This window comes from Cavia porcellus, unplaced genomic scaffold (genome assembly GCF_034190915.1).
Source record: "Cavia porcellus strain 051 isolate PalLab524CR breed Dunkin Hartley unplaced genomic scaffold, mCavPor4.1 scaffold_24, whole genome shotgun sequence".
Classification (NCBI taxonomy): domain Eukaryota; kingdom Metazoa; phylum Chordata; class Mammalia; order Rodentia; family Caviidae; genus Cavia; species Cavia porcellus.
This window is the reverse complement of record NW_026947507.1, coordinates 32,528,169-32,555,395: the sequence shown is the minus strand read 5'-3', so window position 1 is coordinate 32,555,395 and position 27,227 is coordinate 32,528,169. Positions and strand designations below refer to the sequence as shown.

Genomic DNA, 27,227 nt, shown 5'->3' with positions numbered 1-27,227 from the left:
CACTCCGAGATAATGTCAGTCTGTAGGATGGGAGTAATTTGAGAAACACCAGGAACTCCCGAGATTGTCAGAGCTAAGTGGACAGCAATACAGTTTCCAGACTCGGGTCAACAAGTTTGATGGCTCTGCAGGTTTCTTTGTTTCTCCCCCACTTTTCCTCCAGCCTCTTTTTAAAGTCCTCCCTTCAGTCTCTGGGACACAGTCTCTAAATTGGCTCCCGGAGACTCGTCGCCAGGCCTGGAAATAAAGCCTGTGCTACCTAAATTTTCAGTCTCTTGCTTCCTTGAATTTTATACCGGGGCCCGAGTTATAACAATAGGCAGCTTGATAAAACTGTAGAAAAATAGCAGAAATACAAAAGAAATTGCAGAAACAGGTGAAAACAAAGAAGAAGTCTGTGAGACATACTGTCAGATTGACAGTCATGGAATATTATTATGGAGATTCCTTAAACCTAGAACAAATATTTTAGGAGATAAATTTGCTAGACAAGACATAGGATGTCAACACACACGCACACACGGACCATGAAATATTTGTTATGTTAAACCGTGTTTTTTTTTCTTTAACGAAATTAAGATTTGTGGGTGTTGTTTTATTCAGGAAATTTAGGAATCTGCTATGATAAAAAGGTTATGAGGAAGCCTAGTGATCAGCCTCCACCTCTGCTCCCTTTCGCTTGATGTTGGAGTGCTTTGATGAGAGTGATTGTTAGCACATTTCCTTGGAAGTGTGAAGCCCTGACCCAGCGAAGCACTTCCTAGAACCCAGGAGGAATCCTTTGGGAAGACCATTTTTTCTATATGTTACAGACTGGGCAGGGATTTTACTTTATGAGATTGTTTGAAGCAACAGAGGAAAGAAGTGTGAACTATGGAGAAGAAGGGGACATCTAAGCTACTGAAAGCCTTGAATAGTCAACAGACTGGAGGGACAATGTCTTGTGTATTCAGGGAACAGAACGGGGTGTTATCATGGCTGTGAGAAGGATCATCCAGTCTGCTTTATCAAGTGTGTAAGGCTGGGATGTATTGCTTTTTATTCCCTTGATACACAGTGGCCCTTGTGTTCTAGCTCCTGTTTGTGCTGAGACTGTAAACACATTACAAACACTTGAACAGCAAACTCTGCTAAGAATGTGAGGTCATACTAATATGACCTCACAAAGCACCGGATCCTCAGAAGGTTCTATAGATCTGCAGACCTCAGAGCTTGGGGAAGAGACTAGACTGGGACGGAGCTTGGCAGAGGGAGGATGGCTCAGGTGCACCTTCGAGGAGGCTGTGATGGGTTCTTTATTGGTATCTGACTGCTGCTGGTGAGTTCGTGTTGCTGTCTGATTGAAAAGTAGCACTTTCTGTCTTGTTCACCTGGTCTTGGAAGTCATGAAATGGGATAGAATGGAATAGAACAATGCTATCCTGGAATGGAGATAATTTGTCTCATTTTGTTCCTTTGCTCTTATTTATGTATTTATTTTCACTACTGGGAGTTAAACCAGGGTAGTTACCTTGATTTCCATCCTTTCTTTCTTTCTCTTCTCTCTCTCTCTCTCCTTTTTTTTTTTTTTTTTATTCTGTTTTGTTTTTGAGACAGGTTCTCCTGAAGTTGTCCAGCTTGGGTTCAAACTTGTGAGCCTCCCAGAATGCTGGGATTAGAAGCATGCATCACCATGCCTAGTTCCTTTTTTTCTTTCTTTTACTGAAGTTTTTGTTTTGTTTTGTTTTATATTTTTAAAGGAAGATCCAGAGAAGTAAAACACACATATCTTCTAAAATTACACCTTCTTGGTCCATGTAAAGAACATAAGGTGAAATGTGTGTTCGAGGAGTATTTTACATGCCAACACTTAATGTGAGAAAACAAAAAATAAATTGCTCTTGAAATTACTATGAAGTTTTACAAAACTAGCCAATAATGTTAGCTTTAGAAAGGTAGGGACGGGATAAAAAAATATTTAAATTTATTTTCATGAAGATTTTACCATAATGAAGCAATCTATTGCAATTGGTAGATATTTCTCTTAGGAAATCGAGGTGGCTTACTGATTTGCCTGGATCTATTCCAGTGTACTGGTTTGCCTGGATCTGTTCCAGTTTATGCCAGTTGTTCTTACATTGATTATGGTTTAGTATATGACTCAGACTTTTTAAAAAATTAACTATTACTAATAGTTGCAGTGAAATCATGCAGCATGGTTGATAGCTACCGTGTACCCGGGCATCTTCCCTGGTGTCCCCTGGGAATGTGTGAGCTGACGTGAAACTTTCACCTGTGGTTGAATTGGAAAGGTCCTGTCCCTCTTTCCCTATCCTCCTTACCTTTCAAGGTGACTCCTGAGGTGCTTGCTGATGACATGTGCCTGCAGAGGCGTTGCCAGGGGCAACCAGTTCTCTCAAGTTGATAGTGGCTGGAAAGTGAGTTCTCTGCAGATCCCTGGTGCCCCAGCTGGTCACAGGTAGCCCTTCTGTATTCTCAGTGACAACGAAGTGGCCTGATCACCTAGTTGGGCGGTCACTGCAGAAAATGGAAAGCTGTCAGTTGGGGGAAGTAACTGACAGTATCCTCTGTTTATAGATCTGTTGGCATTTGCTACAGTGCTCTTCATCATTACTACACTGTATGAATTTATAACTTATTTTTCTATCTCAAATTTTAAAAAATATAGCCACTCTGAGTTACCACTCAAATACCATGCATTTATCTCTTTTAATGTTTAAACTTCAGTGGTTTAGCACATTCGGTGTTGTTAGTGTTATTTTATTTATCTTAGTGAAATTGTCATCACGCCAAAATGAAGCTTTGTACCCACGAGAGGAACATTTTGTAAAAATTATAATTGCATACTTAATAACTTTATCATCTCTGCTATTTCTTCAGAGTGCCCTAATATAGACAGTAACGTGTTACTCTTTTATTGTATGGACCACGTTAAAGAACTAAGGGACAGATGAGGAGGAGCCCAATTCAGCCAAGCCAGGAATAGCTTTTGTGTTTGTAAAAGTTGCAACAAAACAACAAAGCAGAGTATGCAATCCAAACTTTACAGAGCCTGCAAGTTCAAAGTATTTACTGTGTGGCTCACTACACAGAATTCTGACTGTGCTGATTTAAGCAAACTCTATGGCAACTGTGTTAGAAGACATTTATCATGAACATGCCTTTGTGGCCCAGAGAAAAAGGAAGATTTGGCCATTCCTGTAATTGGTTTTAGTGTTCTACATAAGGTAACACTTTGCAGCTGGCCTCGGGCTGTATAGGTTGTGACCTCTCTAGAGCAGAGCTTCTCAAATGTGGCCTGTGGGGGTCCTTTCCTTTAGTAGGTTTGTGAGGACAAAGTTCTTTTCTTCACTGTGGCAGTATTACATAGCGTGAAAGCAGCAGTCAGGGCCTTAGCAGAAATCACAGTGGGGGCACCAAACTGTTCTCTTCCTCATTGCATTTTGTCCTTGCCTTCCAGTCACGTGAAAATGAAGGCCAATTTTGCCTAAAAGTGTTCAGAACAAGTTAACTTTATTACACTTCAACACTTCAATTCTTTTTATTTTTTTATTTAAAAGGAAAAACATGCAATTTCAAAACATGATAATAAAAGAGTAATAAGGTTAATACTTTGCATGCTGCTATCTTTACTGTTCAAGATATCTGCATTTAATTGTCCAAACAGTATTAGCGCAAACCTTTCTTTTCAGTGAACTAAGAGAAATTAGTAGCGTAACTATTTTAGCTATCTTTTATTATTTCTATCAGCTTCTCACTCTAGGGTCACAATATGATGCTCAGACTCACAAATCTGATTTATTTCACTTACAAGTATGGTCTCTAGATGCATCCATTTACGTCTGAATGTCTCAAGTTTATCATTTTTTATGGCTCAGTAATACTCCACTGTATAAAAATACAACTTTTTTTTATCTATTCTTTGGTTAATGAACATTTAGATTATTTTCAAGATCTGGCTATTACAAATAGTGCTGCTACAAACATGGGTACATGCATGTTATAATGTTTTTTGGAAAGGAAATAGGTGGGTCCTCTGAGACCACCAATCCTAGTTTTTTGAGGAATCTCCATACTGATTCCAAAGTGGTTGCACCAGTCTGCACTCCCACCAACAGTGAAGAAAGGCTCTTTTTCCCCACAGCCCCTCCAGCGTTTGTTATTGGTTGATAACAATGGGTTATTTCTTGATAATATCCATTCTTTTCTGGATGAGGTAGAATCTGAGTGTTGTTTTAACTTGCATCTCTTGAATGACCAGTGGTGTTGAACATTTTCTTATGTTTATTTGCTGTTTGTATTTCTTCATCTAAGAAGTGTGTATTCATCCAAGACACCCATTTTGGATCGGGTTTTTAAAATTGGGAGTTCTGATTTTTTTTTTTTTTTTGGAGTTCTTTGTATGTTCTCGATAGTAATCTTTGGTCTGAGGAAGAGCTTAAAACATTTTTTCCCCACATTGTGAGTTGTCTCTTAACTCTTTTAGTGATTTCTCTTGTGAAAAAGCTTTTCAATAAAGTGAGATTCCAGTTTTTGATTCTTTGTGATAGTTCCTGCATGATCCGAGTTTTATTCATAAAGTCTTTTCCTACACCAGTGTCTTCAAGAGTTTCACCTATTCTGTGTGGCAGCAGATTTAATGCTTTTGTTTTAACATTTAGATCTTTGGTCTATTCTGAATTTAGTTTGGTGTATGGTGCAAAATATGGGTCCAATTTTAATCTTTGGCATATGCAGAACCAGTTTTTCCAGCACCATATATTATAAAGAAGCTATCTTTTTTCCTGTGAAAGTGTTTGGCACCTTGGTCAAAGATAAAGTGGCACAGTGTGCCTGGAGTTCTTTCTGCATCTTCTAACCCATTCCTTTGATCTTCAGGTCTAGTTTTTGCCAGTGCCATGTTTTTTTATCATAGTAGCCTTATAGTGTAATTTTAAGTCAGAAATTGTGGTGTCCCGTCTTGCCTTTATTGCCCAGAATACTTTCAGTATTCTAGGTCTCTTCTGGTTCCAAGTGAATTTTCAAATTGTTTTTTCTAATTCTGTGAGACATAATATTGAAATTTTGGTTGAAATTGCATTAAATCTGTATAACAGTTTTGAGTATATGGCCATTTTCACTATATTGGTTCTTCCTACCCAAGAGCAAGTTAGTTCTGTGAGCTAATGTGATCTATTTTGAGAACATCCCTTGTATCTTTGAGAAGAATGTGTATTTTGATGATGTGGAGTGGAACATTCTGTAGACATCTACTAAGTCTATTTGTCCAAGAGGTTGGTTTAATTCTGACATTTCATTGCTGGGTTATTTTTGCTAGTTTTTCTGTCTTCTTGTGACAGTGAAGTATTGAGATTCCCTAATGCAATTGTATTAGGGTTTATTTGATTTTTTATGCCTGTTAGTATTTGTTTTATATATTTGGATGCACTGATATTTGTTGCATGTATATTTATGATTGTTATCTCTTGCTCCTATTTGTTCCCTTTGTAAGAATATAGAGACTTTCATTATCTCTCGTAATCAATCTTGGCTTAAAATTCATGCATAATAAAATGGGAATTAAGTACTACTCTTTCTGTTGTCTTTAGGAAATGCCATAATGTAATCTGAGTTGGGGCATAAGAAAATTTAGAAAGTCACTTTTTCTTGATAGAAATCTTGAGAAACAGTGGTATTTGCAATCATTTTGATGCCTGTCACTTTATAGAAAACACTGACAATATTTTCAGCCAATGGTTAAGTTTAACCTTTTGATCAAAAATTCAAAATTTGTGTACCATCAAAAGTCTGACAGCTTCCCAGTACTTACAGACTCTTCTGTATGTTGGTGACATTAATGTAATTAACATTTCTAATACTGTAAAATGAAATGTGCTGAGATCATTAACCAGTCCACATAGCACTAGGAAATAGGTATACATAGATAAAAGACCTACTCAGAGTATAGCATGGGTATTAATGTAAGAATGCAAAAGGAACTTTACCAGAAATCTACATTTCAGTTAACTTTTAAGAAACTGCCAGTTGTCTTATTTTAATGTTTTTTTCAAAAAGAACAGTTATCTAAAATACTCTTCCTTTTTCCAATTGGATATCTGTGAGAGACATTTTCTTAATGTACTCTAACCCTAAGGATATGTAATTATAAAGTGAATGTAAAAGTGGCTTTATGCTTTGAAAACCTAGTTTTCCTTTGTTAATCCATCCATGAAAGAAATTTATAAGAAATATAAGTCACTGTTGTTTGTCTCACTAGATTTTATTCTGTTTTGGAAAGTTGTTTTTTTAATAAAATAGGACATATTACAGGAGATTGGTTTATTATTTTTAAGGAATTAATATTTAAAATTTTTGTTTTAATTATTAGTAGTGTCTTTTGTCTATATAAACAGAAGCTCCTCGACTTTTAGACTGTAAGGGTTCTGAGACCAAAAAGTTTGACAACTTTTGATAACTTTTTGATAACTTTGATATAAGTCTGATATCTACGATTGAGGTGATTGCCTTGTTAGTGTTTTGAAACATACTAGCTGAAAATTGTTCTGTGATTATGTAAGTATAATTTGATGATTTCATGTAAAGCTTTTCATTTTGTTCTACATTATCGTGCTGATTTATTCAGATATTTTCCTTGTTTGCCATAGAATAAAAATATTTTCCATTATTATATCTTCTTTCTTTGAATCAATTTTTCTAGCAATGCTGGGGTGAAAAAAACACAGCTAGAGGATCCTTCTGAAATGGGGAGTACTCACATTCTGGAAAAAGAGCCTACAGAGAGCCTCAGTAATGGTACGAGCAGCAACGTGGAAGCCGCTAAAAGACTGGCTAAACGTCTTTACCAACTGGACAGATTCAAAAGATCAGATGTCGCCAAACACCTGGGCAAAAAGTATGTTTTAACTCAAGACTAACGGCTTGTACTTGTGAGTCTGTGTGTATGTGCACGCACGCATGTGTGTGCGTGTGTGTGCATGCATGTGTATATTTTAAATTTTCACTTCAATAACCAAACCTATTCTGTTTTCTTATAGCAATGAATTTAGCAGACTAGTTGCAGAGGAATATCTGAAATTTTTTGATTTTACGGGAATGACACTAGATCAGTCTCTCAGGTATGATTAAATGTTCACTTCTGTTCTTTTTTGCCTCCAAATAATGAATTCTTACAAGAGAAAGTGTGGTTGTTTAACTAGACTCTGCTTTTACTTTTTTAACCTGCTCAGCTAGCTGTTTGACTTTAGATTGTATCATAGATCTAAGCATAGCAAAAAATATTAAAAATGTATGTATTTATGAAGTAACATCAGCTGATCTGCATCTAGTGGTAAGTCTGAGTCCAAATGGCATTCCAAGGAAGGGTGGCAAAGCAGATCTGGAGAAAAATGGACTTGTTGAGAGTTTTCCTTTCAATTTTTTATCGTGATACATTACACGTAACAATATTTTCTATCTTAGCCATTTTAAGGTGTACAGTCAGTGGTATTAAATACATTTGTAATGTTGTGCGTGTGTCACCGCCATCCATTTCTACAACTCTCTTCATCTTATAAAATGGAAACACTGTATCTAGTTCACAGTTAACTCCCCATTTCATTCCCCAATCCCTTGAAACCACTGTTCTGTTTTCTGTCCCTATGGTTTTGATTACTCTGAGTTTACATTACATAATTGGAATGTACAATATTCATCTCTCTATAACTGACTTTAGTTAGTGTATAGTATTCTCATGGTTCATCTGTTTTTTGACATATTGCATTACTCTATAGACTGAGTAATATTCTTATACAGTTATCTTTCAGTAACACATAGATTGCTTCCCTGTTTTATACATTGCAAATAATGCTGTTGTAAATATGCATATAGATATCTCTTGGGAACACTCCTTTTAATTTTTTTTGAGTAGGGAAATTGTTTTTTAAATGATTGGTTAAGAAAAACAAGAGTTTTATTTTATTTTACTTAGTTATTTTTGATACCAGGGATTGAACTCATGACTACAAGGCAGGTGCTTATGCTGCTGAGCCAAATCCCCAGCCCAACAATACAGTTTGATTGCAAAATTCTAGATATTTTCCTAAGCAATTGCTTATAACTGCTAGATAGTCTTTTACAATATTTTGGAATCAATGTTGGAATGGAATAAAATCAACAATTTACTTCTCATATAATAAATTAATAACAAAATATTATAGTAGGTAAATTAAACAGAAATATGTATATAAAGTAACATAATTTTAATATTAGTTTGGAAGATGTTACCATGTAACAAAATGATAAAAGAACAATTCTGTATATATAGAATTTTAAAGCACTCTGTGTGAGCATGAATTAAACCTTAAGTGTTTTTTTTTAATCTGACCTTTTAAAGCTGGCTACTTGACATTTAGTTGTAATAGGAAAATCTCTGCTTTTCCCAAGCTTTCTTGATGTATTGACCACCCTATTATTGTTATATCACATTTAATGTAACATTTTATTACACTTAAACCTCAATATTAATTTATATTGAATGACCATCTATTAAGTGATTTTTGGGGGGAGGATAACTGTATAATCTTAAATTTATATAAATTAACTGTAATTGACAAAAATATAGTAAGTTTTCTAAAATGCTATTTTTCCCCTTAATTCTTTTCTTTAGGTATTTCTTTAAAGCATTTTCTCTCGTGGGAGAAACTCAAGAACGAGAGAGAGTTTTAATACATTTCTCCAATAGATATTTTTATTGTAATCCTGATACCATTGCTTCACAAGGTAATCTGGTAGAAATTGTTGAATTTTTTTATAACAATGGTTGATTTTCTTAATTTGAAAGTTTATTTTATTGTGAAAATAAAGGAAATTATTATGGAGATCCTTTTCCCATCCTTTTTGCAGTCCGAGAAGTTTATATTTGTAATCCCATAGAAATGTTATTGAAATTCAAGTGAGTTGATTCCAGTCTAGCACTTCCAGTACAACCCATAGCAAGAATAAAGACACTAAGACGTATTTATAGTTATTGGAACCAAGGAGTCCTCTGAATCCAGCCCAGATGAAGGTTTATTGAAATAAAAGGCTTGACCTAGGGCCTAACCTGGATTTTATTAATTTGTAAAGAATGTGGCTTGAGAATGAGTGACCATGAGAATGGTAGGAAATACATGAGTACCATGAACTGGGCTATGTAGGAGGCGTGAAAACACCTCTGCAATCCACAGGAGGAGGACAGGCAGAAAGACCAATCTGCATAACACAAGTGGAGATAGCATTTAATGTTTAGGAGGTTGTGCTTTAGCTCTGATGTGCAAACTTTTGTGCTCTGGGAAGTCATAGCCTCTGATCTTGGGGCTCGACCCAGTTGACAGCCCTGGAGCAGTGGTTCTGCATCCCGACCTGCTCCACCATGTTTAGGGACTGACAGGGCAGGGAAACAGCCACTGTATGGTAGCTTCAAAGATTTCGCATCAGCCCTATTTACATTGCTTAGAGCCCTTGAAGGGAAAAAGGAAATGGCCCAGCCAGCTCTGTGCATATCAGGACATGCAGACAGGGGGCCAAGTTTAGCCAAAGTAGAGGTAACTGCTCTTTATTCAAGGAGAGTCATCCAGGTGATTCCCCACAATTAGAGAGGAAATGAAGATCATCTAAATATCTCTAATTACCTAAAGACAAATATTAGTTAATTTAACTGATTTCCATTTTTGTAATATTTGATGTCAAATTAGAATCTTTGCAGTTTTGTTTTCCACTATCTTTTCCTTTCTTTTTATTTTTTCATGTCACTAAGTATTCCTTGAACACATATTTAATGAAAGCATATTCCTTACTCTTCTTTTGCATTTCTAAATTTTGCATTCCTAAAGTATGTTAATTTTCCTTACTTGGTCAGCTTTCCCCCTCACAGATTTTATGTACAAAGCACATTGTAGTAAATTAATTGTTGAAAACAAATTTCTTGCCAGACATGGTAGCACTCACCTATAATCCCAGAGGTCTAGAGGCTGGGGTAGGAGAATTGTCATGGGTTTGAGGCCAGCTTGGCCTTTGTAATGATTTCAGAGCCAGCTTGAATCTCACAGCAAGGCCTTTTCTCAAAAAAAAAAAAAAAACAAAGGAAAAGTGCATAATTTTTTTTCTTCCTCTAATGCGTCTTTTGCTTGTCCTTGATGAAAGTGTATGTTTAGTTTGCTTTGGAAATGTTTACAAGCCTAACTGGAAACTGTGATTCTTTGGTGCTTTTGTTTAATATTAATTGTAAGAATACTGAGCACTCCTTTTGTACTACTGAGTTTGTTTAGTGAACTGGTATTGATAAGGACATTTGAGAGTTGGCTCATGAATTTTATAAAACTTCAGGAACTTGTTTTAAAAAATAAGTGTAGAATTTATGATAATGAAGTGAAATTGGCATAAATATATACTTCTAGATATTTAGTAGCATGTGCTTAGAGACATTCATAATACAGATTGCATACTCTATCAAAAGGTATGCTTTTTAAAAAGTCTTTAATTTGTGAATTCAGTAATGGGATAGTACTTTCTGTATACTTAGATTATTAGGATTTTTTTCTACATCTGAAATTGCGACTGCCTACTGTACTTGGATTGAGAATATGGGGAAAAGAATAGAGAACTAACACTAATTCTGATATTTAGGAATGAGAAACTTAACTCTTTTTTTTTTTTTTTTTGTCTTTTTCATTTTTTTATTGGTACCGGGGATCGAACTCATGACCGCCTGCTTGCAAGGCAGGTGCTTATGCAGCTGAGCTAAACCCCCAGCCCCGAAACTTAACTCTTTAAGCTTTTTCTTTTACTGTATAAAGTAATAAAAAGTCCTTGTTTGGGCAGCTTTTTCCTTGAACATTTAATCTTTTAATCTTCACACATTATTTCAATATTTGACTTTTGGTTTGATTTGTATATCCTATACAAAACCATTCAATCTAAGTGCTTGTTTTGAATGCATGGCAAGCAAGATCACAGTAAGCTATGTTCTTTAGTTTCCTTAACTTTCACTTTTCAATTTACTTGCCTCTAAAATGTAAAAAAAAAGGAACACAAAGAATTTTCATTTTATACCATATGTATTAGAAAGTTGAGAAAGTGTAAATTAAAACATAGAAATTTTAATTTCATGACTGAGAAAGAATGTCTTTTAATATCATGGTGTGTATTTTTCCAGATGTTTTTGTATTGAAATTGAATTTGTAAAGTGTTTTTGTATAAAAATTTATTATCAACTGTCTTTCCATTTCTATGTATGTGGCCTTCACGTAACAGAATTGTGTGTTTGGAAGGTCATGTTTGCTTGTCTCTCACTATAAGTGGTGTTTCTCTGCTGTACTTTATATGGATTTTTAATTGTTTTCTTAGTGTAAAGTTTTGGAACTTGATTTGTTTGTTATGTGAAAGGACATTGGGGGACAATTTAACATTGCATATGTAGAGGTTTCAGGTCAACTTATTAACAGTAGAATCCAGCTCTTCACATTAAGGGCCTTTTGATAATTTGTTTTTACATGTGCTTTGTATCCCTGCAAACAAATATAGCTAGTTGTGTTTTTGTTGTGTTTTTGTGAGCAAGATTCCAAAACTAAGCAGTACATTAATGCCTTCTGTCCGTGTTTCTGTCCTTAGATGGAGTCCACTGCCTGACCTGTGCGATGATGCTTCTGAACACTGATCTCCATGGCCACGTAAGTGAGTTTTGTGAGGCTTTTTTATAGAAATCTAAATATATCAGAGGCTATTCTTTGCGTTTTTTGTTCATATACATTTCCTCTTACTCTTTATACAGTTTCCACAGCAGGTAGTAAGCATAAATGTTTTTTTAAAAAAATACTTTATTTTATATGCAAGCACAATTTTAAGTATATGCTACATTGTAGGTGGCTTTAGTGGTTTTAGCTATAATGTGTATGGTCTGTATCTTTTTTGTCCACCAGATGGCAGACAGAGGTTTTACTTATTTTTGTTACATTTTTTTTTTGGTTAGGCATTATAGTGTCTGAAATATAATGCTGTGAATCCAGCCTTTTCTCCATTCCTCAGCACATCTAGTTTTTCTTTTTAACTAGTTAAAATCAAAAGATGATACCAAGATAACCTAATTAGGTTCTCATCTGCTATTTAGCAAATCAGCTTGTTAAATTTGTAATTATAAGCCACCTTTTATCGAAGTGAAATTCTAGTGCTCACTTAAATTCTTCTCATTAAATAAAATAACTTTTTTGATTGTATATACTTACTTAGAAGAAAAATTATTTTATAGCCATAGATCCATTTGTTTTGAAGATAAACAGTCATGTTTCTGTATAATTGAAGAGTATATTATCCCTTGATTCGCTATGCTATCATCTTTAAAAAGCTACATTAAAGCTAATTGTATTTTAGATATTGAATCTACTGTTCCAAAAGGCTAGTCAGTTACCTTATTTGAAACTTGAGTGCTCCTCTTAAAAAAAAAAAAAAAAAGCAGATGGAGCTGTGTGAGAGACCATTAAGTTGAATCAGCTGTTTTGAGATCACTGGGCTGGAGAAAGGGTTGCTTCAGCTGCCAAGAAAAGGGAAATCTAGTGATAGAATCATACTTTTAAAACTATCTTTGAAATACTGAACTCAAAAGCTCTTTTGAGGAAGTTATAGCAGGTAGATTTAGAGTAATTTAGTGATACAGTGGTACCTCGGTTCACAAACACTTTTGTTTGTGAACATTTTAGTTCACAAACAGAGGCACTTGGCAAATTTTTTGTTTGTTTGCTTGTAAACTCCGTGTTGGGTGACAAACAGGACTGTGGCCATCTTTCTTTTTTTATTTTTGTCTTTTTCCTTCCTATTGGTACTGGGGATCGAACTCACGACTGCCTGCTTGCAAGGCAGGCACTTATGCAGCTGAGCTAAACCGCCAGCCCCTTGTGGCCATCTTTCTAACCCAAGCACAAATGTACTGTCTTTTCTACAACCAGAGAACAAATGAAGTCCGTGAACGAGGTACCACACTGTACGTAGCATGTTTCCAGAGGCTACAGAGATTAAGAACATGGATACCTTCAGGGAACATCTTGGGGAAGAAGGCTGTAATAGACTGTGTGGAAACAAAGGTGCTGCTATTCTTGACTCTTGTTAAAAGAGTGGTCACTCTGTGGATTAGCGTGGCTTCATTTTTCTTTGCTAGACAAGGAAGTGTTCACAACTTTTTTCTGTCCCTGTTTTGTGATAACATTTATACACTATATATTATTCATTTATACCCTGCGCCTTCCTTCCTTCTAGTCTTGAAGTCCTTAACCAAGCTTTCTGGTTCAAGGAGATAATTTTAAGTGTGTCCACGTATAACTTCAACTAAGTCAGGGATTCCTAGTACAAAGGATCCTCTTCAAATCAGAATTAAAGTCCCATCAGCCAGATGATAATTTTATATTTAGCATCTGTTGACTGAGAAAATGTGGAATAACTGGAAAAAAAATCTAATAATAGCTCAATGTTCAGAATCTCAAAGACTTTCTATAGAGGTTGTTATGTTTAGTGGAACTCATTTCTACTGAATGCTATACTTTTTGTTTGATTGTTTGTTTGTTTGAGACAGTGTCTAACTATGTAGTTCAGGCTGGCTTGGACTTACTCTGTATCCCAGGCTGGCCTCAAATATATGGGAATGCTCCTGCCTCAGCCTCCTGAGTGCTAGGATTATAGGTGTGTGCCACCATGCCTGGCTTTCTAGATTCTTTTAAAGCTAATATGACTTTAATAATACTTTGAAATTAACTTATATCTTGTTAGTCGCAGTAATTTTGAAGTATAGCAAGAGTTAAAAGTGAAGGTTTATTGTTTATTCAGCTAACTCAGCATGGTTGATGTCATGTAGCTGTGGGTCCCCTCATGTCTGTAACCCATGTATTCAGAAGCACAGATCCAGTGCATTTTCTCTTGCACTATCACCAGACAATTTTGAGGCATCATAGAGAAATGAGATAAAACATCATGCTTCTTGTCTGGTGCCCAGGGTAGAAGAGATAGTTTATATAAATGAACATTTTAATTTTGTAAAATTATGCCAATTATAGGTAGTTAACAATTGGCTACAGTAGCAAAATGAGCAACCTAAAATGGGGGAAATATAAATAACAGTCTCTTTGCTTATCTTCTGAACCATATTGGTGATAATTAATTCTCAGCTTTGATTTTAAAAGCATGTACTCTGCATTTACAATTGTCCACTTAGGTTTTATATGTTGGTTTTCTTTATCCTCGTTTGCAATGCATACTATTACAAGTTTATTAAATATGTAGTTGCTATCATAAATATTAACGGTGTGGAATTGTGTTTCTTTTCTCTCTTCCCTGTGGATTCATTTTTAAACACGTTTTCTTTCTAGGTGGTAAGTTTTTAATCCTCATTCCGGGTGAAGCTTTTCTTGCATCATGATGGCTTGCTTTGTTGTGGTAGTGTCTGCCTGACTTACTAGCATGGCCCCGGGAAGTGGAGGCACTCAAAGTGACCCCTAGTGTCTGCTCCTCTCCTGCTCCTTCCTGTTCTCCTACCAAGCCCATCACCACCACTGTTTGATCCAGTGCCAGAATACTCTTCTTAGAGACTAAACTAATTTTACTAATTTTAAACTAACGAACCATTTTCCTTTTCTTCCTCATGACTGTGTCGTAAAAACAATGCAGCAGCATGACTTTTCTAAGAACTGCTAAAGCCAGCTTGTCTTCATGCTTTCCATGGGCCAGGGATGAGTCATTTATTTTGGCCGTTTCTGAGAATCTTTCCTTTAAGAACTGATGACTTTCTGTGATCTGCTAATACTTTTACTAATAAAATGAAGGCATGCATACTAATAAGTAACTTCCAGGATAGCTTCCAGTTACGTGTTGGGGTTCCTCCCTCCCCAGTACCCTCCTCTCTTTCTTCTCTTCTTCCTCCCTAATGCATTTATTTACCCATTCAGCAAGCACCGATAATGTTTCTGATCCACCGTGAGTTCTGTGGCATTTGTGTAAGGACCAGAAATGAACAACACATGTTTGTGAAAATGAACTCTTGTCTGTGATAGAGCAGGCTAGGTCAGGTTCCACTGGTCAGACGTAACTGAGGACATAGTTAGCGGGCAGCAAATGGGGTGAAAAACACTGGGAATTTTAATTTTAGTTTAATTTTATGTTGGATTATAGTTAAATTTCACTAATTAAACTGTGACAAAATAGTCTGAAGTATATGCAGCTTTTTTTGTCCTGAGAACACCTTTGATGTCCTTTAGTACCTAGTTTGAAATATATGTGAATGATTTATTTTAGCAATTTTTTTATTTGTCTGCAAGTAAGTTATTCCCTTACATTACATACATATAATTATGGTCACTTGTATAATTTGATGAATAATCCCTTTTATTTAAAAATTATTTTTAAATTAAAAAAACAAGTATGCAAATTAAATATGTGCACATATAAATTTGGATTAAAACAAATCTGAATTTGTTTTTGCTTTGTAACTGAGTGTGTTAAGTGTTGCTTCAACTGTCAGCAAAGACAGGGTCACTTTAATATTTATTAGAAATGTTATGAATAAAAAGAACTTGACATGTCAGAATAAATTCAAGCCTATTCCTTTTCCTGATTAATCTTCACATGTGTTGTATTGACTCTAACGAGCCAGCTTTCTCCCTTGGATTGAAGTTTTGCTTCTGCCACTAAGCAGGATTCCCCACTCTGAAGACAGGTGTTAGGGGCAGCATGGTGGGCAGGTCCCTCGCAGCAGGGTTGGCATTCTCAGGAGGTTGGAAGTTTTAGCCAGATGCGAGTTTTTCCGAAGAGAGGGATAGAAATGAAGAGAGTCATCTGGCCAGTTTCATAATTAGTATGGATGTTTCAAGAGATTTGCAAGTCAATGGTTGGCCATAGTTTGACCATGGTTAGAAGTAGGCTACTACTTATGGCATTATTATTATTTTTATTTTTTCTGGTACCAAGGATCAAACTCGTGACCTCATGAGCTATCTCCCCGGCCACAGGGCATTATTTTTAATTAAAAACATTGTGACCAAAATCTACCATGTAAGGTCGTGGCTGGAGAGTTTTAGTAGCAGTTTCAGCCCATGTCCTACTGGGCTGTCTGGTATCGACAGATTCCAGGCTAGTACTTGAAGGGTTTATCCTTAGGATGCTGTAGCTATGTTGAACCCTGTCCTCTGTGCTTTGAATTTAACATTAGAGACAGGACTTACTGGTGTTTAGTGTTGGGTATTAAGTCTGATAAAGGAGAAAAGGGAGACGAGAGAAACTTAAGTAGCAAATTGAGTTTTATAACACATTCATGTTAAAAAGATACATAAAATTTAGTTTACCGTGTCATAGAGATTCATTATTTTCCAGTCTATAAACTGAATTTGTTGGTTGATTTTGTAACAGCCCAGAATTTTAAATGGTGGATAAATACTTCATTTATAATAAAAACGACTACTATAAAAATTGTAATTAAAATAACTTAATGCTTTTACTTCTTTGTATTATGCTACCTTATATTTCCACCCACAAAAGCAGCACACCCCTGCATGGGACTGATGAAACCTATGTAGTTTGTCTCCTCAGGAAGCCTCTGTATATGCCCTTACCATTATTGTAACTTGCAGCTGCCTTAAAACGCATTTTGGCTGATTCTCTGTTGTTTTCTGTGGATGCCTCTTCCTGTCTGTGCTGTTCAGTATTCTGGGTGTGCTTTGCCATGAAAGCTGTCCTTGGCTTTCATTGCTTCTGAATTTCCTCCTGTTGTGGATTCCACGTGTGACTTTGATTTTTGCTGAGCCAGCGTTGCCTCCTTCCCTTGGCGTCTCTTGACCTGCTTGATGTCTTGTCTGTCTTTCTCTGGCCAAAGTGGCTTCCCATAGACTTTTGCTCATCTCTTGGAATGTCTCTGTGTTACTAAACATTCACAGAAACATCAGGTCCAGATATCAGAGTTGCTGAGATTTTCTGGTGGATTTTGACATTGATTTTCACAATTATTATTTCCGTTACCAGAGGGACATTTATGGCATAGCCTGAGTACCTAATCAGCAGCTTTGGATTTTTTTTCCTATAAAAAGATGTCAAGATTTGAAAAATTTTGAGGTTCTAATGATTATCAACCTTTAGAATGCAATTTTCTATCGTATGGGTCACCATCTGGATTTTAAACATGTCAGAGTTGAATTACGTGATGGTCAATTTTGTTGGCCAAAATGAAATCCTTTCCCTTTCCTATGTCTTCCTTTACCCCACTTATCCTGCCCGTCTTCGCTTTTTCTTGTTTTGTTTCAGTATTCTGTTTTTGTAGAACTTTTTATATAGAAAATACCACAGAATGGCTTTTTATCAGTTGAGTCAGTGGGGCTCATTTAGGGGCTTCAGATAATCCAATTACATGTCATCCAATCACAACGTACCTTTCCTTATCACATAAACTGTTCATATTTGCATAGATTATTAGTAAAACATGATAAAGGAAAGAGGTTAAAATTAATATTAAGGAAGTCTGCTCTTTTTTACTCTGCAGATGACATGGGGATGGGCGGGAGTAGGGACGGCAGGGCAGGGGTTGGTTGAAGACAGATTCTTCTTACCTCTAACTGCGTTACTTAATTCCTGTGCTTTGCCCTTCTGTGAAAGTCAAATTAGAGTTTGCACTTGGATAATCAATTTAGTGTGTTTTTCTTTTGTTTTCTCAAATTATAAAGGAAATATTTGCTATTAACTGCAGATGGAATCTACTTTTATGGTGCTTCTCAATCTTTGACTCTCAGAATGGCTTTCTACTCTTAAAGTTTTTGCAGACCCCAAAAAGCTTTTGTTTATATCAATATTTACCATACTAGAAACTGAACTAATGAAATTTAAAAATATTCATCAAATCATTAATACGCATTAAATGAGTAACAGTTTCTGTGACTAAGAATTGTAAAGAATAACATTTAAAACTTTTCAATATTGGGATTAACAGAAAACAAGTAGAGTCTTGTATCAGCTTTTGCATTGAATCTGATAAATACATCAGAATCATGTAGCTTCTAGAAAATTCTGCGTACTAGTGAGAGAATGAGGGTGAAAAAAATGTTTTTAACATTAAAGTAAAAATTAATGTAAATAAGTTTGACCTTATGGAAACCCTCTGAGACAGGGTCTCTAAACTGCTAAATATTACTGAGAATCATTGTGCTAAGTTATTTTCTTTTTTTTTTACCCCTTCCAGTTCCTTTTTCAATGGTTATATATTACAGGAAAGGTAAGAAAGATCACGCTAGTATTTCAGATATTCCTAAAGGTTGAACTTCTATCCACTTAAATTATTTCTGTGATTGGGGTTTTTGGAAGAATACATTTAATGTCATAGCTATCTGCTTTGAAAATTTGCTTAAGGATACCCATTTTGCCCACTAGTCTCCTTTATAAAGCATGAACACCTGGGGGCAGCATAACACAATCACACTTTTTGACAGAGAATCATGTAAAACAAAAGTGAAGCAGAAGCTTTGACAGAGCTGCATAACTGAAGTAATTACCAAATCAGTAGTATGCTTTCTCATCACTTACTGTAATGTGCTGGAGGAGATGGAATTGTCCTGTGGGAGGCTGTGCCTGCTGTTTTTAATATCCCCAGGTTTAGGAAGCTAGGTTTTACCAATGGATGATGAACACTTTGAGTTTCTCCAAAAGTGTGTTTTCCACAAAGCTTCCAGCCCCTGCTCTAATGAAAATGAAGGACATTAGGGTGGTGCCTGCCGCCTGATGTTCCACCTCTGCATCAGAGTAGGTCCTGTGGTCCACTCGCTTAGCACGTACCTGATCCCAGTGAGTTGGCTCCCTTGGCAGGTCTCTCAGGACTGGGTGGGAGGTAGGCCTCACCAGTCAAAGTTCTGTGCAGAAGATTCCATCCTCTGGGGTGGCGGGCAAAGCTCAGAGCAAAGACTGGGGCACACTTTGGCAGAATTTTGGACTGGTCTTGTGTGGTTTCTAGATAACCCTGCGAAGAATAAAAGTCTGCGTCTTTTCCTCTGGCTTTGCTTATTCCCACAGTTGGGAAACAGTTCACTGCTGAAGTGAGGGAAATGTTTTAACAAAGTAAAAACCTGACATTCAGATACAGGAAAAAAGATGGAGAGAGAGGAGGAGGGGATGGGCGAGAAGGGGAAGAGAGGATGAAAAAGAATTAAGAGGTGTTACACACATGTACCAACTACCTACAATGTATGTAATCGTATGTACTGAAAACATGCAATTAAAAAGTAAAATAAAAAAGTTTATAAGTACACAATACAGCAGCACGATTTCTTTCTTTCTTGCTTGCTAGTCTTTTTGAGACGGGGTCCTGCTATGCAGTTCAGGCTGGCCTTGAACTCACTTAGCCCAGGCTGTTCTCAAACTTGCAGTGATCCTCCTGAGTGCTGGGATTACAGGCAGGAGCCACCAGGCCCGGTTTGAATACTTACTTGTTTGCATTCTGCTTCACGTTATCCTCAACACTGTTGCCACCTCCTTTTAGTTTTTGTCTTTTTCTTTCCTTCCTTGTCTTTCTTTCTTTTTGGTTTTAAGTTAAATCTTTTTTATTTTAAAATTTATATTTACAAAAAAGATAATGAAAGCATTGCTCCTTTTCCTCCCTCACCAAACCACCAGGTCACCCCTTTCTTTGCACCCCAGAAATAACCTCTATGTTAAATTTGACAGTCATCACCTCCACAAATTTTTCTTTGTTTTAAATGTTTTATTAGTGTATATTTGCAGTACATACTGGTTGCAGTCATCTAGAGGAGTTGGTATATGTGCATAACACATCTTAATCTTTTTTATCTCACCTCCTCTTCCCCATTCCCTAGTTTTCTTTCAGTGAGGAATTGATAAAATACAACTCAAATTGAGCTGGAGTCCATTTTTGAAAATAAAGTTTTATTGGGATACAGCCATTTGTATCGATCTTTATTCTGTACTGCCAGCATTCAGCAGTTGTAGTAGAGACTATCTGGCCTGAAAGCTTAGAATGTTGTGGGCTCTGCAGAGAAATTTACATAATTAGTCTGTTTTAGAGTCTGTTTTAGAGTCCATGAAACTGACTTCATTTTGGATATTTCCTCTCCCACACCTAGATGGGTGAGATTGAAGTTAATCTCCTTCCTTAAAATTTTAGTGGAAATGTATTCAAATTTCAGTATTTCAGAAATAATAAAGAATTTTCCCCTTAAATACACTTAATACATCTTTTTGAAGAGAACAATAAAGGAAAACACTTTTTTACTGTAAGAAAATACCTTTGAAAATGCAAATATAATCAAAGCAGAGAACATACATATGTTTTTCTGGGAATATGATCCTATGGTAATGAGGTGTTTGGATTTTTTTGATTAATATTTTCTCTAATTAATGATGACTTTCATTAGCTAAAAATGTAAGATTTACCCCTGTCTAATACTTTAGGGTTTCAAATAATGGAAATTTTACTTTTTGTGAATTTTCCATTTTCTATATTATCTTTTCAGGCTTGATTAAAATGCCTCCTGATTTCAAAACTAATGAGCTAGAGAGTCACACTCAGTAGCATCTCTGATTTGATTGGAAATGTTACATTGGTTTCAAGGGACCATTTCTGTGCCTTTGTATGCATCAGAGGCCTTTTCAAAACTCCATGCTTTATTGATCCAAAGGGAAAGAATTTAGAACACGAGAAAACACTGTGAAAACACTTCTTTGGCAAAGCACTGGCCAGCTTTATTTCAGAACAGCCTACTTTTATCCATAGTGGTGTATAAATTTGGGAAGAAAAGGAATGGAACATGACAGTGAAAATGTGCTTGTAATACCTAAGAATATTTGACATACAAAGTCAATGACTATAATTAGGTTTTTCCATTGGGTAGTGCTTGTTTGAGTAACTGCATTTGAAAATTGAGATATAAAGGATGTTTCTTTCTTTTCATTTTTTTCTCTTTCTTTCTTTTTTTTTTTTAAACCAGGGATCGAACTCAAGACCTTGCGCTTGTCAGGCAGGTGCTTATACCACTGAGTTAAATCCCTGGCCCAAGGGATGTTTCTTTGATGACAAAACTTCACTTTTCTTTCACTCCCTTAAATATGACATAAACACCTTAGAGAAGGAGAATTGTTTAAATATATGCAAATACCAGTGGGAAGCAAAATAGATTGATATGACCTTCACCTTCAGCCTTGAACCTTTCCTAAAAGAATTACCGATGAGTCAGATGAGGACAACAGATGACACATAGCAGCAATTAAGCCAATCAAGTATGCAAGAAATAGTGGATGTTTTTGACCCGCTGAAAGCCGTGTACCTTGTTTATCTTTATTCCCTACATTGTTAAGAGGAATTGACACACAGTGATTGCACTGTTGTTTCCTTACTATGGGGCCCAAGGTATATTTGTTCTTCCATATCAGCAGAGGATGAACCCAGGACTCCTGCACATTCCAAAATCTTTAAATCCTTGAGTCCCTTATGTAAGAGAGTGTAATATATGCATAAACACATCTCTACTTTCAATCTTTTCTATAATACTTAATACTATAAATCTTCTACTTATAGTACTTAGTACAATTTCCTTTTCAAATATTTTATATTCAAGTTGTTTTTTTCAGTCTCTAACGCAGAGCAGGTAGGTACTAAAAATCAACTGAATTTGAATTGCTTTTTTAGTCTGAATTTACGTATCCGTTCTTCCAACTAATTGCTATTTTCCTAATGGCTATTTCATAGATGAGTGTAAAGTCGGTATCTTCATTACCACTATAGGTAAAGATGAAGTCACTGTTGAAAGTCCATAAAATACAATGCAAAGTGAGCAATTTGTTTTCACTTTTTTCAGACAGGGTCTCATGTATAGTGTAGAGTGGCCTTGAACTCACTGTGTAGCTAGGCTGGTCTAGAACTCATCCTTCCAGCTAAACGAGCAATTAAAATAAACCTTAGTTTAGAAAGAAGTATGATTTTGTAAAATAAAATGACTTTAAAGTCATTTAATGACTAAAATATTATAGAACCTGACAGTGATTTTTACTTAAATAATGAAAGTTTTATTTGCGCCTTGTAGGGAGACATTTACGGTGCCCTGAAAAGGCATTTTCCCATCGGTAATATTTAAACATTTTGTTTATGAATCTCTCAAAGAATTATGAAAAAAATCACTATCTTTTCATTTAGTTTAAAGATGTCATCTGAATTTTTTAAGTCCCAAGTTTAAATAATTGCAAAAGAAATATTGTAATGCATATAAGAAATATTGATACTAATATATTCATTTGATCCTAAATATTATCATGAAGGAGAAACATTTTCAGAATGGCAGTGAAAACTTAAGAATTCTCTCTCTCTCTCTCTCTCTCTCTCTCTCTCTCTCTCTCTCTCACACACACACACACACACACACACAACAGTGGCAGAAATGATTAAAATCAACATTTTCAAAGCTCTCTTAGAGATTGACCATAGCCCTGCAGTAATCTAATGTGTTTACTTAAGGAGAAAGCAAGAAACAACTGAATCTCAGAACAGCAATCTGTGTAATGATTTAACTTGCACTATTACTATTTCCCTTTCTCCAGTTCTGTAATAACTAACTGTGAAAACCAACAGCCTCACAAATCGCAGTGGCTGTGAAAAGCAGAAGCCTAGGTATAAGCCTAGTGGAGTAGGCAGTTTGGGGCTTTCTGAAAGCTCTGTTCCTAAGGAACTGCCATTATTTGTCTGTCTGATAGGTCACTTGTGCACTTGCCTTTCTTTGACCAAATTCTGCACCCAGTGTGCTGACCTCCTCCCCAAGGCAAGTGGCACTTGTTGAATATCACTGTTGCCTGAGGTGATGATGAGTTATGGCAAAAAACAACAATAGTAATAACAAAAACCAAAGCAAACTAAACCAGACCACCATGAAAGGAAAAGCTGGGCAGTGAAACATCCAAACCGGGCTTTGGTAAGCTCTGACATAGTCTGAGCCGCCAAAAGACGTTGTATGCCTCCCCAAGGGGACTTTAAGACTCTAAGTCAGCCACAGGTAGCTGACTACAAGCAAGTTGAGGATAAGGCGGTAATAGACTACATTTGAAAGTATGCTTCCATAAGCACCCAGAGCCACTCGGCAGAGGCTATCTTCTTTGCCCTATGTGGCTTCGGAGTTTCTGCTCAGTGAGCTCAGTAGCCACCTAATTGCACAGAGATTTCTTTAAATGCCAGGAATTAATTCAGGAAAAACCACTAAACAAATCAGTGGCAAATGCCTAAGTGGAGGGGAGAAATCTGATTTACAGAATTGCCACACAATATTTAAAATCTCTAGTTTTGAACAAGAACAAAAAAATGAGACTTGCAAAAAACAGAAAATATGACCCATCCACAGTAAAAGATAGGAGCCAATAAAGGCTGTCCTTGCAGAAGACCAGATGTTGGTCTCAAAGAGATTGTAAAAATAGATTAAAACATTCCATTATGTCTTCTTTACAAGAGGTCCCTTTCAGATACAGAGACAAAAATGGCGAAAGTGAAGGAATGGAGAAAGGTGTACCGTGAATCCCTAACTGAACAGTGTAGGAACTGTACTCAAACCTGAAAGAGTGCTAGAATCACTGTACTTGTAACAACACAATTTTAAGAAAAAAATATTAATTACAAGGTAGGACATTTTATAATAATAAAGTCCATCAAGAAGGTATAATACTTCTCATCAGTATATGCGCTGTAGGATATTGCAGTCACATGAGAAGTACAACCTTGGCTTGTGCCCGGTACCTGACAGAGGAAACTGCAGTTTACCTTGGTGGTTTCACCTTTGTAGAGAGGAGCACTGTAGGAGAGTCTTTTGCTCTTTGAACCTATTTTCTGACACATGACTCCTAAATCTCTTCAGATTTCCTGGGTGATAGAAACATCTTTTATTCTGAGGAGCAATTCTTTGTTGACAACCAGATAGCTTCAGAATGGAGGCTGGTTGCCAAGAGAATCAACCTGTGAGTAGAGGGTAGAATTTCAGTCTCCCCTCCACACACACTTCCCAATTCTGGGAAGAAAAGAGTGTCTGAAGGCTGAGTTACTGCCAGTGGCCAGTGATTTATCAGTCATGCATATATAATGAAAATGTCATAAAACCTCACAAGGACAGGATTGCAAGATTCCAGGATGCTGAACCCAGCTACCTGTCAGGAGGGTAGGTACCTCGACACACAGGAACAGAATCCACTGTTTTGGGGCCTCTTTCTGACCTTATCCTCGAATTTCCTTGCCTCATTGTTCCTGTGTTTTCTTTGTAGTATTCTTTATAAGAGGAAGGATTTCCTTGAGTTCTGTGAGTCATCCTGCAGATTAATCAGACCTCAGGAGGGAGTCATGGGAACCCCTGTTTATACTTGTTCATCCAGAAGTGCAGGTGATAACTTGTTACCTGGCAGTAGGCATTTGAAGGGGGATGGGGACACAGCTTTGTGAGACTCAGATATTAACCTGTTACCTATTTTCTTTGCTCTTTCCTAGGAAGCAGTTTCTCTTTTTCTTGAAGCTTTGCCTTGAGATTATATTCAGTTACATCTTTAGGATCCACTTCTTGTTTTCTTGCAAGTTCTACTTTTGTAGGTACCTTCTCCTCTGAAGTTTGATCCCCTCAAAGTCCTTCATAATGGTTGCAGTCATCTTTTTCCAAGCTCTTCTTAATGTTGACATTTTAACTCCTCCCATGAATCTCAAATGTTCCTAGTTGCATGTAGTGCGGTCAGTAGTTTTAAGAGATTTTTCTGTTTTTCTAGATCCATCAGGCGCATCAATATTTTCTTTTTTTGTTTTTGACCTTGTGCTTATGTATTGAGTCTATTTTACATAAAAGTTTGTTCTTCCAAGACACTTGGAAGTCTCTTTTGCTCATTCAATTATTATTGGTGGAAAAATTATATTAATTGAAAGTTTTTATTGTTTAAGACTAAAAAGATTTTCTGCTTGAATGGTTTTTGTTGAATAATTATTATGCACAAATAATTAATCAAAAGCCAGATAGTTGTTGTAAGCATTTAAATTTCTCAGATTTATATATCAAAAATATTTTAGGTTCCTTTTAATTTTGTTAAAAGCAAAGAATTGGAAAAGAATTTGTTACCAAGTCATTATTCATTCATTTTCTCAAATCCTGGGAACATGTTCAGAAAGGTCTTGCCAAGTCATATCAAGATGACTGGATTATACTTATTACTTTGTACCTTGAGGCCCCTTGTTTTGGCTGATACGCTTGAAAAGAATTGAGAAAATTGAATTTTTGTGTTTTTCAACATGCCTATGCAAAACAATTTTTTTTCATTAAAGTCGTATTTGTTGCTTTAAATAAATATTGGTCAGAACATTAGAAATGTAGATTTAATAAAAATTGACAAAAGCAATTCACAGTATCAAACCATTCATCCAGTCTTTGATATAAAATCTGTACCTTCCTTGTAGATGGAAGAAGCGTGAGTTTTTAACAAAAATAATACTTAGATTTTTTAACAAAAATAGTACTTAGCACTTTTTACGATAAATGTTTAGATAGCCTGGGTGGGATGAGTTGCTTTGTTAAGTAGGAGAAAGGCAGCTGTGAAAGAGAAGGTGTGAAGGGAACAGTTACCCCTAAGACACACCAGGGTGTGCTTTCAGGGGTGTCCTGTTTTGAAGTTGAGACTCCATGTACTACTCCCTTAAGACTATGAGCAGCTGCAACAAACACTTTTAAAAGTGTTTGTGTCCAGGAGGCTGCTGCTCTTAGTTATGTAGGCGTGAATAAAATAGCCTTGGAAAGCATTATATATTTGTAAGGATACTGTGTACAGATATATTAATGTTAATATACTTTTTTGCACTTGGGCCATATTTTGCCATTTTTGCCTGTGCAGTGCTGTCTGTGTTCTACACTTGTGTCCTGCATGTGATACATCTCTCTTGGTGTCCAGATTGGATCTCAGAGTCCTTCACACTCACTGCTTCTTCTGGTTGATTGGGCCTAGCATAGGAGATGACCCTCTGGAGCAGCAATTTTATTAGTTTCTTAGTCACCACATTTATGTCTTTTTTTTCTTTTTATAGTTTAATTTTTTAAATTATATTTTGTGCATTAATGCAATGTTCTTAGGTTAAACTTTATTATCCTTAAATCAGCTTGCAATACTCCCACAAGATAATTAATTCCCTGTGGGCCTCTTGACTTTTGTATGTGTTACAAGCAGAGGCTTTGGTTACCTTGATTCTTTATCATTTGAAGGTTTATTTCTATAGGGAGCAGTTTTGAAAAACACAGTGACTTTAGAGCAGTGGTCAAGTTTCCTCTTTGCCCTGGAAGACGGAGAGCCTTTCTTTAGTTTGGAGTGAGGTAGTAGATTTGCTCCCTGCCCACCATCAAAGCTTGTGGTTCCAGAAACCCAGGGTGTCTTTCCTGTAATGCAGGAGACATTTGTCCATATTCCAGTAGCTGTGAGAATTGGGACTCAGGGAATTGGATCAAGACAATGCTGATGTTCTGGCTGTTTCTATGATTAGAAGTATTCTTGTCTCTCCCCAGGAGACTTGTGTTCTCTGAGAGCATCCACAGCAGACTAACTTGTTAACTTGAAAGGAAAGTAAATCTCAGGAAAGTAAATCTTCACAGTCGTTGACAATACATAGGAAACACAAATAACCCTCAGAGTTCAGCTCAGAGATGATTTCTTTTTTCTTTCTTTTTTTTTGCTTTTTTGAGGCAAGGTCTCACTATGCAGATCAGGCTGGCCTCGAACTCCCAGTGATCCTCCTGCCTCAGCCTTCCAATTATAGGGTGGGATTATAGGTGTGTACCACCATGCCCAGTCCAGAAATGCCATTTTATCCATGCTTTAAATTGAAACTGCATTATGTATTATTTATATAAATGTAACATAGATTGTTTTTGGATTTTTTTCTAAGTTAAAATAAAGACTTGGCATAATTTTGCTATTTATATGTAATGACAGTTTTAAAGGCATAATAAGCCATATGTTTTCTTGTACATTAAAATATGTGTACACATACCCACACTTACATTCATGTTTTCAACAACCAAATCAATTATTGCTCTGCTTAATCACATATTTAAGAATTAGCTTTAATTTCATAAAGGTCATTATGACGTATTATTTGCCTCTGTTCTAGAACATTGGAAAGAAGATGACCTGCCAGGAGTTCATTGCAAATCTCCAAGGGGTAAATGAAGGTGTCGATTTCTCGAAGGATCTGCTAAAAGTAA

At 36.2% G+C, this 27,227-nt stretch overlaps 1 protein-coding gene across 7 annotated transcripts in view; it reads left to right on the top strand.

Moving 5' to 3' along the window:
* Psd3 (pleckstrin and Sec7 domain containing 3) overlaps positions 1 to 27,227 on the top strand; it is a 505,243-nt gene that overhangs the window by 266,661 nt on the left and 211,355 nt on the right. For 5 of the 7 annotated variants that reach the window (XM_063234820.1, XM_063234821.1, XM_063234823.1 and 2 more), the window contains 6 exons: positions 6,698 to 6,892; positions 7,035 to 7,115; positions 8,645 to 8,757; positions 11,626 to 11,684; positions 12,954 to 13,088; positions 27,134 to 27,223. In XM_063234820.1, coding sequence (XP_063090890.1) covers positions 6,698 to 6,892; positions 7,035 to 7,115; positions 8,645 to 8,757; positions 11,626 to 11,684; positions 12,954 to 13,088; positions 27,134 to 27,223 — 673 coding nt within the window. Of the gene's footprint in view, positions 1 to 1,167; positions 1,319 to 6,697; positions 6,893 to 7,034; positions 7,116 to 8,644; positions 8,758 to 11,625; positions 11,685 to 12,953; positions 13,089 to 27,133; positions 27,224 to 27,227 lie in introns of those variants that run through there. The other 2 variants (XM_063234822.1, XM_023561432.2) reach the window with 2 other exon arrangements.